The sequence below is a fragment of the Hypanus sabinus genome, chromosome 16 (genome assembly GCF_030144855.1).
Source record: "Hypanus sabinus isolate sHypSab1 chromosome 16, sHypSab1.hap1, whole genome shotgun sequence".
In the NCBI taxonomy this organism is placed as follows: Eukaryota; Metazoa; Chordata; class Chondrichthyes; order Myliobatiformes; family Dasyatidae; genus Hypanus; species Hypanus sabinus.
The window spans coordinates 61,794,415-61,809,612 of NC_082721.1; the positions used below are offsets into that span (position 1 = coordinate 61,794,415).

The window sequence follows — 15,198 nt, forward strand, 5'->3', positions numbered from 1 at the left end:
ATTTCCTCGTGTGTAGATGAGTGAGTATAATCTAGAAAGGTGTTGAATATGGAGAGAATAAAGCAAATTGGGATTAATAAACACGAGATTCTGCAGCTGCTGGAAATCTAGAGCAATACACAAAATGCTGGAAGAATTCAGCAGATCAAGCAGCATCTATGGAGGGGAATAGGTGGAAGAGTTAAAGGGCTGAAAAAGTGAGAATCTAATATAAGAGGGAATCGGACCATGGACTCAGTGGGTCAAAAGGCCTGTTTTAGTGCTGTATAACTCTGACAAGAAAATGTTTGCAATTGCTTCTTTTAAAGGTGGTATACAGCATTGTATTTGAGCATCTATAGAGGGAAATAAATCCTGACCTGAAACATCCCTACATATTCCCTCCCATAAATGCTGCCTGACTTGCTGAATTCCAACAGCATTTTGTGTGCTGCTCAAGATTTTCAGCATCTACAGAATCTCTTGTGTTTGTATTTGAAATTCTTTTATTTGACTGACTGTTCAATGATGGCCAAGCAACACTGTGATTCAGCAAATTTTGTGGGAGTTGAAGTATTATGTGATAAAACATAAAGAACGTAACATGAGAAATAGGAACAGAGGTATGTCATCTGGCCCGCTGAGCCTGCTCTTTTATTCGGTAAGATCTGATGATGTACTCAGCTCCATCTACTTTTCCCCATCACTCTTGATTTCCCCTATTGTGCAAAAATCTTTCTAACTGTGTCTTAAACGTTTAATGAAATAACCTCTGTTGTTTCCTTGGGCAGAGATTTCCATAGATTCCAGGAAAAACAATTCGTCATCATCTGGATCCTAAATGTAGTCTCTTGAATTTTGAGGCTACATCCCTAGTTGTAGTCTCACCTACCAACAGTATCAGCTTTCCTGCTCCTACCTTAACAATTTCTTTCATAATTTTATGTTTCTATAAGAACCCCTCTACTGAATTCCAGAGAGTATAGTACAAGGCAACTCAATCTCTGCTCATTGCCTAAACCCTGCCTCCAGGACTCTGCGACTCGTGTTTGTGGTTTGTTTTGCTTTGCTTTGCTTTATTTTTGTTGCATCTGCACACTTTTTTGCACATTGCTTGCTTGTCAGTCTTTGTGTATAGTTTTTCAATGTTGTATTTCTTTGTTCGGCTACAAATGCCTGCAAGAAAATGAATCTTGGTAGTATTTGGTGACATATACGTGCTTGGATAATAAATTTACTTTGAGCTTTGAACCCCCTCATTTTAAGAAACGCACATTAGTCTTTTCAATAATGCCTCCTTTCTTGACCAACTACAAGGTTTGGACCCAATATTACTCCCACCTCTTTATTCCGGCCCACAAACACTCATTTCTTAACGCAAACTACTTGCATTGTGAATTTTGTTTTCTCTTTATTTTGTCTTAGGGGCCCAAAACTTAACTCAGTATTGGCAAATCTGGTTCATGATAAACTGAATGCATACAAAGCTGATAATCCAAGCATGGGAGAAGTAAGTAGTCACTTGTTTATTCATCTGGTTATCCGTGCTGTCATCTTTAACACAGGATTAGTTTGTATTTAATGCCTCCTGTGATTAATGAGTCTCTCTTTGGGAACTCAAGTAGCAAATGGCTGTTTCCCTGACTAGCACCTGGGTCCAAAATCAAACCAATTATTTTCTAGAGAGACAGAAGAGACTGCAAATGCTGGAATGTGGAGCAACAAACAATCTTCTGGGAAGAACTCGTCAGGATCTGATGCAGGGTTTCAACCCAAAGTGTTGACATTCCTTTCCTCCCACTGATGCTGGTCAGCCTGCTGAGTTCTAGCAAATTGTTTGTTGCTTTAGTTATTTTCTAGCTTCTGGAGTTTTTAGTTTTTTGTGTGTAAAACTTCCTCCTCCGGACTATAGTTATTGCTTTCAGTAGGTGTATTGTGTCTCAGAATGGGAAAGTCCCAGACATATTATTGGCAATCACTCCTTTGAATTGAAAACAATTCCCGTCTTTGAAAAAGTATTCCTTTTGTATTGTAGCATTGCACACGTTAAAATGAGAAAATGTCTTAATATAATCAGAACAAAGACATTAAGCTGGAACCCAAAAGGGACAGTTAGCTATATTAATGTGTTTGCTTCAATTGCACAGATTTGTTCAGTGAACAACCAGCTAGGGGCTGCCAACCTGGGGGACAACAGACCCCTCTGTTAGAGGTCCATGCCATTATGGTTGGGAACCCCTTGACTTCAACGATACTAGGCCATGTTGACAGCTGAATATCAGTTATGCTACAGACTACCAATGATGACTTTTTAGAATAGATTTGAACTTGAATGTTACCTAGATGTTGATGTATAAACGAGATTTATTTTTCTGGAACATCTCTGGAGTAAACCTTGTGGGGTAGGGGCACAGCTCTTGTATCAGTGTTGTTTCTCACTTTTTCTTTTAAATTCTGTTCTTTCTCATTCCTCTGGCCCATCCTTCCTTGTCCATTCCAGTTTCCTGTGTTTTTTCTTCCAGAATGCGAACAATTACTACATTTCAGCTAAGGGTAAATAATTGTACCTTTATCTGTTTACTGTGTGTCTTTATTTGGAAAGATACAATACCAATTCGTTAGTTTTCGCGTGTTCTGCTCTTGTAAATAAAAACATGATGTGTTTCACATGCAAATCCCAATCTGTAGAATGATACCCAAACTAAAACTGAGGGAACGGAAACCCTACATACCACAAGAAATTGCAATTTTGTGGATTGGGTGGTTGCAGTTGTCTAAATATCCTGAGCTACAATCATTCGGACCATTCTTTTTCCTTTTTGGGGGTTTTTTTTGTAGCAATTTTGGAAGGTTTTTTTATGATGGGTATATTCAAAGATGACTAATGTAAAGGGGGTGTGATAAAGATACATTGGGTTTCAATACAGAACATGTGAAGATCTGTACACCTTTAATCACATCTACAGGACATCACCAGGAGCTTCAAGAATTGTTTTCTATTATTTTCAGAAATCCTTTGAGGGAAGTTTAGTCCCACAGACCATGTTCTGATAAGTGACTTGTTGATGTCTGGTCATATAATATTAAGGATAAATGTTCTTCAGGGCACTAGGGGAGCTTGCTGTGTGTACCAACTAGTGGAATCATTGAATCCATTAGATAAGAGGTTAAGAGATGGAGAGTAATCTCCATGCCATAGCACTGTAGAGCTAGGCTTTTTAAGGCATTGGTCACATGACATTCTGAGTATTGTGAGCAGTTTTGGGTCCCATATCTAAGGATTGGATGTGCTAGCACTGGAGAGGGTCTAGCAGAGGTTTATAGGAGTGTTTGCTGGAATGGAATGATTAACATGATGATAATTTGATGGCTGTAGGTCTATAATCAATTGTTGGAGCTTAAAAGAATAGGGGGATCTCATTGAAATATACAGAATATTGAAAGGACAGGTAGAGTGGATATAGAGAGGATGTTTCCAATAATGGGGGAGTCTAGGACCAGAAGGTACTGCCTCTGAATCGTAGGGTGTCACTTTTGGAAGAGATGTTCTGGCTTCTAGAGGCACTGTACATTTTGCATGCAGTTTGTTTTTGTATAAGCCTCACCTCCTGTTAGTGAGCTGTTTTTCCATCATTTCCCACATAGGATAATTTGGATTTGAACTTGAAGCACACACGATAGAAAGAGATTAATCTCCATCCACCCTTCTTGCCCTTGAAACAGCAATATCTGAGTCTTGAGCTTTCTTAACATTGGTAAACATTAAGTAGATGTTCTTTGAAGGAAGTATAATGTTTATGGTTTATCACTGTTGAGCTATTGTGCCATGTGTTCACTCTGGTCTGCACAGCATAATTATGAAATTTTACAAATGTGTATTCTCATGAGGGTAATCAATAGTATAAGTGTATTCAGACATTAGTGTATATAGGCGATTCTGTATTTTACTTAACTTTCTGCAGTCACAAAGTTTTCTCATTGAAAACCCCGAAGAAAGCTTCTGGCTCGGATGATTTTTGAGAAGGTGTTTAACCTCCTACCTACCTACACACTGCCAGGGCAGTAGAGATGAGGAGACATGTCTTTAGCCAGAGGGTGGTGAATCTGGAATTCATTGCCATAGTCAGTGGTAGAGGCCAAGTCATTGGATATATTTAAATCGAAGTTGATAGGTTTTTGATGAGTAAGAGAGTCAAAGATTATGGGGCAAAGGCAGGAGAATGAGATTGAGAGGGATAATAAATCAGCCTTGATGGAATGGGAGAGTACAGGCGATGTACCGAATGCTGCTCCGATAATATTTGGTTTAAATTACTGAAGGTATTTAAAGAGGAAATGGATATATTTTTGAACATTCAGGGAATTGAGCAATATGGAGAACTGGCAGAGTTGAAATAATCAACCATGATCATTTTGAAAGGTGAGTCAAGTAACTATGGCAAAATGACCAATTCCTGCTCTTATTTTGAGCAGCGGCCAACCAGAGATCCGAAGCATGAGAAGAAGGGGCTCACTCAGTTTTGCCGATTGAGGACATAAGGCATTGACTCATAGCAGTTTGATGTTTTGAGCAGCGGCCAATCATCTATCAGGATTGATTGGCAAGAACAAATTAAAATGAGGCAGGGACAAGCAGAGCAACCATCATTGGACAGGACAGTGTTAAAATGGGTATTTTGAGGTTTTATCTTTGTTCTGATTATACGGTATGTTCCCTTCTGCATGCCAGAGTCTGGGACATCTTGGATCAAGCCCTCAGCATTTTTAATTGGGAGGGTGAATAGCCAGAGGTCCTGGTCTATGTAGGTACCAATGATGTGTAGTAAGAGTGACAAGGTTCTGCAGAATGAGTTCAGGGAGTTGAGTGCTAAGTTAAAGGACAGGACCTCCAGGGTTGTGATCTCAGATTGCTACCCATACCACATGTTAGTAAGGCCAGAAATAACAGAAAAATTATACAGTTTAACATGTGGCTTAAGAAGTTAGTGTAGGAGTGAAGGTGTCAGATTTTTGGGATCATTGGTCTCTCTTCTAGGGAAGGTGGGATCTGTACCAAAGAAATGGTTTGCACCCGAACTCTAGGGGGACTAATACCCCAGCGGGAAGGTTTGCTAATGTTGCATGGGGGTGGGAAACAGAGTGCCAGAACAGATAGTGGAGTGGTTGTGGACACATGTTGTTAAGCCCTCAGACAAGGTCGGGAATCAGCTAATATTCTGGGCTGCGTATATTTGAATGCAAGAAGTGTCTAGGAAAGGCAGATTAATTCGGGACATAGATCAACACCTGGATTTATAATATTGTAGTCATTAATGAGACTTGGTTGTAGGAGTGGCGGTACTGGCAGCTCAGTATTCTGGGTTTCTGTTGTTTTAGACACCGGAGCGAGAGGGTTTAAAGGGTGGTGCTGTCAGGGAAAATGTCACAGCAGAGCCCTGTTAAATATACTGAAAAACTTGTCTAGTGAGGTGTTATGGATGGCACTAAGGAATAAGAAAGGTGTGACCACCTTAATGGGGCTATATACAGATTACCCAACAGTCTGTGGGATTTAGAGGAGTAAATTTGCAGAGAGATCATAGACTGTTGCAAGAAATACAAGGTGATTCTAACTTTCTACATTAATTAGGACTCTCATATGGTAAAAGGACTAGATGGGATAGTTTGTCAAATGTGTTCAGGAAAGTTTCCTTAATCACTATATAGGACTCCCAAGGAGGGAGTGTGCTATTAGGAACTAAGAGGCAGGTGGTCATAATCCCATTAGTTTCAAGATAATTATGGAAAAGGATACATCTGGTCCTCAGGCTGACATTCTAAATTGGAGAAAGGTCAATTTCAATGGTATCAGAATGGATCTGGCAAGTGTACATTAGGACAGGCTGTTTACTGGTAAAAATGTAAGGTAGGAGGCCTTCAAAAGTGAAATTTTGGGAGTACAGAGCTTGTATGTGCCTGTCAGAATAAAAGGTAAATGTAACAGGTTTAGGGAATCTTGGTTTTCCAAAAGATATTGAGGTGCTGGTGAAAAGAAAGAAAAGTACACAGCAGGTATAGGGAAGGTAGGAACAAATGAGGAGCCTATGGAGTATAAGAAATGCAAGAGAACAGAAAGAAATCAGGACTAAAAGAAGGCATGAGGATACCCTAGCAAACAAATTGAAGGAGAATCCAAAAGGATTTTAAGGATATGTTAGAGCAAAAGGTTTACAAGAGATAAAATTCTCTTCTGATAATCCATGTGTGAAGCCAAAAGAGATGTTTAAATCAATCAGAAAATTATAGGCTGGTGAGCTTGACATCAGTCATGTGTAAGTATTTGGAAGGTATTCTAAGGGACCGGATATATGCATATTTGGATAGACATAAACTGAGTAAGGATGGTCAGCGTGGCTTAGTGCATGGTACGTTGTGTCTAACCAGTCTTAGAGTTTTTTGAGAAAGTTGCCAGGAAAGCTGATGAAGGTATTTGACAAAGTCCCGCAAGGTTGATCGAGACTGTTCAGTCATTTGGTATTCAAGATGGCTGTGATGTTCCTTTTCATGCTTTGCAGTGCATCAGGAGGCATTTCTGCCACTTCCATAGCATTTGCCTGTTTTTTTATGAGGCAAGTTGCTAGCTTGATGCTCACAGATAGACAACTTGCCAGCCAGATTCTAACTCGGGATCATTCATCTCAAAGTCCAGTGTTCGTGCCACTACACCACTGGCTGGCTAAGATGAGGTAGTAAATTGGATTAAACATTGGCTTTATGGGAAAAGCATAGAGAAAATGGTTGCCTCTCTGGAGGCCTGTGACAAGTGGAAGCCACTAGGATTGGTGCTGGGTCCTTTGTTTGTCATCTATACCAATAATCTGGATCATAATGTGGTTAACTGGATCAGCAAATTTGCAAATGACACGAAGATTGGGGTGTAGTGGACATCGAGGAAGACTACCAGATCTTGCAGTAGGATCTGGACCAGCTGGAAAAATGGGCTGAAAAATTGCAGATGGAATTTAATGTGAGGTGCTGCATTTTGGTGGGACCAATCAATGTAGGTCTTAGACAATGAACGATAGGGCACTGAGGAGTGTGGTAGAACAAAGGGATCTGGGAATACAGGTCTATAATTTATTGAGGGCAGCTTAGATAAATAGTCATAAAGCATTTGGCACATTAGTCCACATAAATCAAAGAATTGAGTATAGGAAAAAGGATTTATACAACTTCAACATAGCACATTGGTGAAGCCTAATTTGGAATATTTTGCAGTTTTAGTAACCTACCCACAGGAAAGATGCAAACAAGGCTGTAAGAGTACAGAAAAAAAATTACAAGATGTTGCTGGGTCTGGAGGAGCTGAGTTATAAGGAAAGATTGTATAGGTTAGGATTTTATTCTTTGTAAAATAGAAAATTTAAAGGGAGATTTGATAGAGGTATACTATATTATGAGGGGTATAGATAGGGTAAACGCAGGCAGGCCTTTTCCACTGATGATACGTGGAACTACAATTAGAGGTCATGGGTTAAGGGTGAAAGGTGAAAACTATGTAGGGAACATAAAGGGAAACTTCACCCAGAGGGTTGTGAGAGAGTGGAGCAAGCTGCCAGCACATGTGGTACATGCGAGCTTGATTTCAACATTTAAGAGAAGTTTGGATAGGTACATGGATGGTAGGTGTATGGAGGGCTATGGTCCTGATGCAGGGCGATGGAAGTAGTCAGTTTAATTGGTTTGGCACCGACTAGATGGGTTGAAGGGACTAGTCCTGTGCTGTACTTTTCTATGACTATCTTTTATTATGATGCCATCTGTGAAACGTGTCACCTGGATGGAAAGTGGGAGGACTGGGTTTAGATCCTTATTTGGTTGTTGAGGTAATGTTGCAGGATGGGAAGGGAAACAATTGCTGGTGTTCCCTGGCTCTGACAAAATGGTTGAAAAAAGCAGGAGGCTTTCATCCAGTTAGGCAATCAAATGTTGGGAGTGAGCAGGAACAGCAAGGAAGGATCATTTATCATTGACATTGTCCCGTAAGTTCCCGTTTTTGACATTGGCAAAGTGTGATATGGGTAGGGGCATTGAATATTTGAATTTGTAAAGATTTAACCCAACAAGTTCTGTCTACAAAGGACATTCATAAAACAAAATGTCTTGGAAGAGTAGAAAGGAAAGAGAAGGTAAGTATCATAATTGAAGATTTCCACCCAGTTCCACTACTGACCCCAGATTGGGTAGAGTCCAGGCATCCACTGAGGGAGTGGATTTCAACTGTAGTTAGAAGCTGAAGAAAAATTTTGGAAATGGCTAAAGTAAATCTTCAGTTTAGTACCTGTTTTTTATTGTTATCTGACTGCACATATACACAACCAAACTAAACAATGTTCCTCTGTGCACCCACAATACATATATCACATGCATAACATAAAACAAAATATTACCACAAATCAGTTAATAAAATATAATTCAAAATGCATGTAAAGTGCGCAGCAAGGTAAACAGTACAGTAAACAGCTCACTGTCCAAGTGAGGAGACTTTGGTAGTCTCTATTACTCTATTAACAATGTTATTAATTAAAGAATGCTTCAGCAAAGTTGATAGCATATTGAATTCGGGTCTTCCTCTTCAGAACATGCCTAGAGAAATGTTTTGTATCTGTGGGAAGCTACAATAATACATAGGAGCCTATCACTACAGATTCCACTTGTTTCTGTTACAATATATAGTCTTCTAACTCAACTGTCATATTTACTTCTCTGTGTAGTATAGTATACAGTTTATGCATTTTGTATACTCTGTTATTATAGCCTGTCATTGATGGCACTACTTAAAATAAACATGGATTTGCAATCTTTTAACAGCTTCATTTAAATAGAAATATTTCTCAGTTATATTCATTTGCCTCTGTGGTTGCCACCACATTATCACATTATTCACTTCTTATTCGTTTTGTAAAGTATGATGAATCTATTATAAACATGAGATTCTACGGATGCTGGAAATCCAGACTAACATACACAAAATGCTGGAGGAACTTGGCAGTTTAGCCAGTGTCTATGGAGAGGAATAAATAGGTGGCGCTTCTGGCTAAAACACTCCCATCAGGACTAAATGTAATATATGAATATAATATAGTTTTTTTTTATTTTTCCAAATCATGCGCAAATATAGTTAGAATTTGGATAGTTTGTGAACATAGACCTGTTATGATGAAGGGTCTCAGCCCATATATGTTTGAACTGCTGAGTTCCACCAGCACTTAGTGTGCGTTGCTAGTGAACATAGTTAGTCATGTTCAAAAAATAATACAGCACAGAAGAAGGCCCCTCCATCCCATCTAGTCCATGCCAAAACCACAAACTACCTACTCCCACCAACCTGCACTAGGATCATAGCCCTCCATACCCCTACCATTCATCTATCTATCTAAACTTCGCTTAAACATTGAAATTGAGCTTTCATGTACCACTTATGCCGGTACCTGATTCAACATTCTCATGCACTTCCGAGTGAAGAAGTTTTCCCTTGTGTTTTCCTAAAACCTATTGCTTTTCACCCTTAATCCATGACCTCTGGTAGTCCCAATCAACCTCACTGGAAAAAGCCTGCTTGCATTTACCCTATCTAAATCCCTCATAATTTTGCATACCTCTATCAAATCTCCTCTCAATCTACTACGTTATAACTTGGGTCCTCCAGACCCGGTAACGTAAATTTTCCCTACACTTTTTTCACTTTGTTTACATCTTTCCTGTAGGTAGGATGCACACAATATTCCAAATTAGGCCTCACCAATGTCTTGTACATCCCATCACCTGTAGTCAGTACTTTGATTTATAAAGGGCAATGTTCCAAAACTTTCTTTACAACCCTATCTACCTGTGACTCCACTTTCAACAAATTATGGACCTGTATTCCCAGATCCCTTTGTTCTACCACACTCCTCGATACCCTTCCATTCACTGTGTAAGACCTATGCTGGCTGGCCCTACCAAAGGGCAACACCTCACACTTGTCTGCATTAAATTCCATCTTCCATTTTTCAGTCTATTTTTTTTTCCAGCTGATCCAGATCCCTCTGCAAAATGTGACAGCCTTCCTTGCTGTCCACTACACCCCCAATCTTGGTGTCATCTGCAAATTTGTAGATCAAATTAACCACATTACCATCCAGATCATTGACATAAGTGACAAATAACAATGGACCCTGTACTGATCCTTGGGGTATGCCACTAGCCACAGGCAACCATTTACTACCACTCCCTGGCTTCTCCTACAAAGCCAGTGTTTAATGAATGCCTAGCAATTGAACCTTCTTGTCCAGCCTCTTGTGTGGAATCTTGTCAAATGCATTGCTAAGTTCCATGTAGATAATATGCACTGCCTTGCCTTCATCTACTGTCCTGGTAATTTCCTCAAAACTCTTAGGCATGACCTACCACGCACAAAGCCATGCTGACTATCCCTAATCAGTCCATGTCCATCCAAATACTTGTTTATCCAGCCCCTTAGAATGCCTTCCCACAACTGATGTCAGATTCACTGGCCTATAATTTCTTTGTTTATGTTTAGAGCCTTTATTAAACAGTGGAACGACATTAACTGTCCTCCAGTCCTCTGGTACCTCTCCTGTCGCTAAGGATTTAAATATCTCTCCTAGGGCCCCGGCAATTTCTGTACTTGCCTCCCTTAAGGTCCAAGGGAACATCTGTCAGACCCTGGGGATTCATCCACCATGATTTGCCTCAGGGAAGTAAACACCTCCTCCTCTGTAGTCTGTATAGGGTCCATGTACAGTCCCCTGTAGGAGTGCAGTCCAATTCAGCTGCTTTCTCTGCATTTGTATTGGACTTATGTAATGAAACTTGTGAGTAAACTGCTGAATGGTGATTGAAGTCTTCCCTCTATGCTCACTGTGCAACAGCAAGTTCGTGGTCCTTTTTCCAACTCTTGGCCATAGTTGTAACTTGGGTCATTTCACTCTGCAATAATGTCTGAGCAGAGCTATAGATCTTGGCATTGTAGAGGTGTTAGTTTCATTTTGCTCATTATTTTGTACCTTTTTATATTCCATAAAGATTTCTTTGTGGATTGACATAAATATTTTTACCTGCTTTTACTTTGTCATCTAACAGGAGTACATACTTTAAAGCAGTTCTTATTTATTTGAAATAGTGCCTGAGTTTATAGGAAATGTCACTTCTTCTGAAATAATGCCGCTGCTGTGATATCAGGCTGGAATAACAGACCTACGAAATGGTGCTGAATCAAGCTATTTTGATATCATTTATAAACTTTTACTGGAAAATGCTGGAAACCAGCAGGTTAGGTGGCATATGTAGAAAGAGTTAATGTTTCAGATCAGAGGCACTTCACTAGAAGTGGGTATGGAAGACAAAGAATCTTTCTCTTTCTGCAGATGCTGCCTGATTTGCTGATTGTTTCCGATATTTTATATTTTAGCTCAGATTTCCACCATCAGCAGTTTACATTGGACTGTTCTGAACTTGGTTAGTCCCTGGAATTGTATCAACTGTGGTTTGGGTATTAAGCAGTTCAAGTTTGTGGAATTAGGGAGTTGGAGAGGAGGTTTGTGGTCATTAAACTGGTTTCATTTTTTTTTAAACTTCAATAACTCCCAACCTAATGTTGCCTCGGATTAAACCAAGAAGTCAGTGAGGTTTATGGAATACATTTTAACTTGCTGTCATTGTCGATAATTAAAGATTAACATTGGTGCTGTGTGTAGTGCATGTGCTCAAATTGCAACCTTTTGACCAGGGTCCTGAAAAGTCACGTTCACAATTGTTGATCCTTGACCGGGGTTATGACTGCGTGTCACCAATACTGCATGAGCTTACCCTCCAGGCAATGGCCTATGATCTTCTGTCGATTGATCAAGATATTTACTCGTAAGTTAATCTGTAACTCTTGTGATATATTAGAGTCATAAAGTAAGGAAACTGGCCCTACAGCCTACAGCCCACATGGTGCATACCAACCAAGGTGCCCATCTACGTTTGTCCAATTCACCACCATTTGACCCATGTCCCTCTAAACATTTCCAATCCAGGTAGCTGTCTGAACGTCTTAATGTTGTTAATGTGCATACCTCAGTTATTTCCTCTGGTGGCTTATTCCATTTATGAGGCACCCTCTCCAGATGGAAAAAGTTGCCTCTCAGGTCCCTATTAAATCTCTCCCTCTCTCTCTGTACACCTCTGCACTGTAGTTCTTAATTTTCCATACCTTTTTTTGGGGGGGGGGGGAAGTACAGGTAGTACAATCTATTCCCCTCGTGATCTTATAGCCATCAATAACGTCACCCCACATTTTTCTGTGTTCCAATGAGTAGACTACCCAACCTCTCTAGAATTCAGTCCCTCAAGTCATATCACCATTCTCATACAATTTAAGGTTGCAAAATTATTCCTTTAAAAATTAGTATGATGTTTGGCATAAATGCTAATTTGAACAACATGAAATGCTTTTTGTTGTTTCCTTTGTGATCTTTAACTCTCCAGTGACTATTCTGAGATTTTCTTCTACCTTTAGTTGATTTTAACATTCCTTCTTTCAATACCTTGTAATTCATGAGAAAAGAACAGAAGCTGATGAAACTTAAGATATTTTGTTTGGTAGTAGCATATAACTCAGGAGAATGAAATTCAATTTCAACAGGATACAACTATTAAGATTTGTGTTACTTTAGGGACATGTTTGAAAACTGTAACTTTGCTCTTCAGATATAAAACCACAGGAGTTGGAGAGTCACGAGTTAAAGAAACTCTTCTTGACGAGGACGATGAGCTCTGGTTAAAGCTGCGCCATATGCACATTGCTGATGTCTCCAAGTACGTATGGGGTATTGAGCAGCCTGTTGAATCTAACAAAGTGTTCACTGTGACTGGCTAGGTCCCTCCTTGTGAGTCAGCATACTGATGTGTTGAAGCCCCACTCTTAGACACTCCAGCATAAAGTTTAGAGCCATACTTAGGGATGTCACCTTTTTTGTTCCACCTGCCCTCCCGAGGATGTGCAAGAAATCTCCCTTATTTTTAAGAGAAGCAGGGTAATTGTCCCTGGTGTCCGGGGCTAATATGGACTAGATTATCTAGTCATTATTGCCCTCAAAACTTACATCATTATCTAGCTGCACTGCCCTTTCTCTGTAACTTAACGCACTCTGCTGCATTTCCTGTAACACAAGATTCTACAGATGCTGCCAGTCTTAAACAACACAAAATACTGGAGGAATTCAGAAGTTCAGGCAATGTCTATGGAGGGAAATAAACAGTCATAATTTTGGGCCTAAAACTACTAACTGTTTATTTTCCTCCATTGATGCTGCTGAGTTCCTCCAGCATTTGGTGTGTATTGCTCATTCTGGATTTATTTATTTTTATTTAGAGTTACTGTATAGAGCAGTATCAGGCCCTACCAACCAAATGAGCTTGGGCCATCCAATTGTATCCATGTGACCAATTAACACACTAACCCATACATCCTTGAAATGTGGGAGGAAACTGGAGAGGTCAGACTAAACCCACATGGTCATGGGACAATGTACAAACTCCTTACAGACGACTGCAGGAATTGAACCTAGGTCAGTAGCACTGCAGTGGTGTTATACTAAGTACAAAGCTATCGTGCTGCTGCATTCTCTTATTGTTTTCCCTTGTACTTCCTCAGTGTACTGTTGTAATGAAATAATCTGTCTGGACACCATGCAAAAGTTTTTCACTTTACATCTGTACGTGTGACAACAATAAACCAATTTACCAGTGAGTTAAGTTATGCCATCTGGTTTAATCACCTGATGGCTGAGGGGTAATAACTGTTCCTGAACCTGGTGGTGTAAGCCCTGAGGCTCCTGTACCTTGCTGCTGGCAGCAATGAATAAAGAGCACAACCTGGATGGTGGGGACCCTGATAATGGGTAGAGCTTTCCTAAGAGCACTCAGTGTAGATGTATTCAATGGTGAGGAAGGCTTTACCTGTAATGGAGTGGGCCGTACCACTACTTTTTGTAGGATTTTCCATTCAAGGACATTGCTGTTTCCATACCAGTTCGTGATGCCTTGGTTAACAACCTCAGTATATTCGTAATTTCCTATGTATTCCTAATATCGCTCAGAATTTTCACACAAGTACCATGTCCTTTGGTTGAATACGTTCGCAAAAAGCTAACTAAATAATCACGCCCATGTAATTAAGTCACTTTAGCAATGAAAAAATATATAAAAGTAAATATATATACATATACACATGTACAGACACACCCTGGTTTTCAGCATTGATTACTCATAAAGTGGGGTCTGATTTTCATCTGTCACAATAATAGACAAACACAATCTGCCTAAACTAATAACATACAAACAATTACACTTTTCATGTATTGATTGAACACATTGTTTAATCATTCTCAGTCCAGGCTGGGAGAAGTATGTGAACCTTTTTATTTAATCAATGGTAGAAATTCCTTTAGCAGCAATAACCTCCACCAAAGGTTTCCTGCAGCTGTTGATCAGATTTGCACAATGGCAAGGAGGAATGTTAGACCATTCCTTCATACAAAACTGTTTCAGTTCATCAGTATTTCTGGGATACCTTGCATGATCTCTTCAGATCATACCACAGCCTCTCAATTGGGTCAAGGTCTAGGCTCTGACTTGGCCATTCCAAAACATGAATTTTCACGTTTTAAAGCATTCTGTTGCTGATTTACTCCTGTGTTTCAGATTATTGTCTTCTTGCATTATCCAACTTGTATTAACCTTCAGGTGATGGACCGCCACCCTGGTGATCTCCTATAAAATGTCTTGATACAATTTTGAATTCATTGTTCCTTCAATGTTTGCAAGCTGTCCTGGCCCTGAGTCAGCAAAACAGCCCTAACCTATGACATTTCTTCTACTATGTTTCACATTTAGGATGAGGTTTTGGTGTTGGTGTGCAGAGCCCTTTTTCCTCTAAATATAGAGGTGTGCACTTCTGCCAGAAAATTCACCTTTTGTCTCATGTGTCCACAGTACATTGTCTCAGAGGCATAGTGGAACATCTACGTGGTCTTTTTCAAACTTGATGTGCAGCAATATATGTTTGTTTTGTTTTGGAGACCAGTGGATTCCTCCGTGGTGTCCTTCTATGAGCTCCATTCTTGTTCAGGGTTTTTCTTATACTGGACACATAAACAGAATTTTGCAAATTCTAGAGATTTCTGCAGGCCG

At 39.8% G+C, this 15,198-nt stretch overlaps 1 protein-coding gene across 1 annotated transcript in view; it reads left to right on the forward strand.

Moving 5' to 3' along the window:
* Nucleotides 1-15,198, forward strand: part of stxbp2 (syntaxin binding protein 2) — an 85,286-nt gene that overhangs the window by 44,749 nt on the left and 25,339 nt on the right. Inside the window, exons 8-10 of the mRNA XM_059991911.1 lie at nucleotides 1,405-1,489; nucleotides 11,750-11,880; nucleotides 12,715-12,822. Of these exons, the coding sequence (XP_059847894.1) occupies nucleotides 1,405-1,489; nucleotides 11,750-11,880; nucleotides 12,715-12,822 (324 nt within the window). The remainder of the gene's footprint in view (nucleotides 1-1,404; nucleotides 1,490-11,749; nucleotides 11,881-12,714; nucleotides 12,823-15,198) is intronic.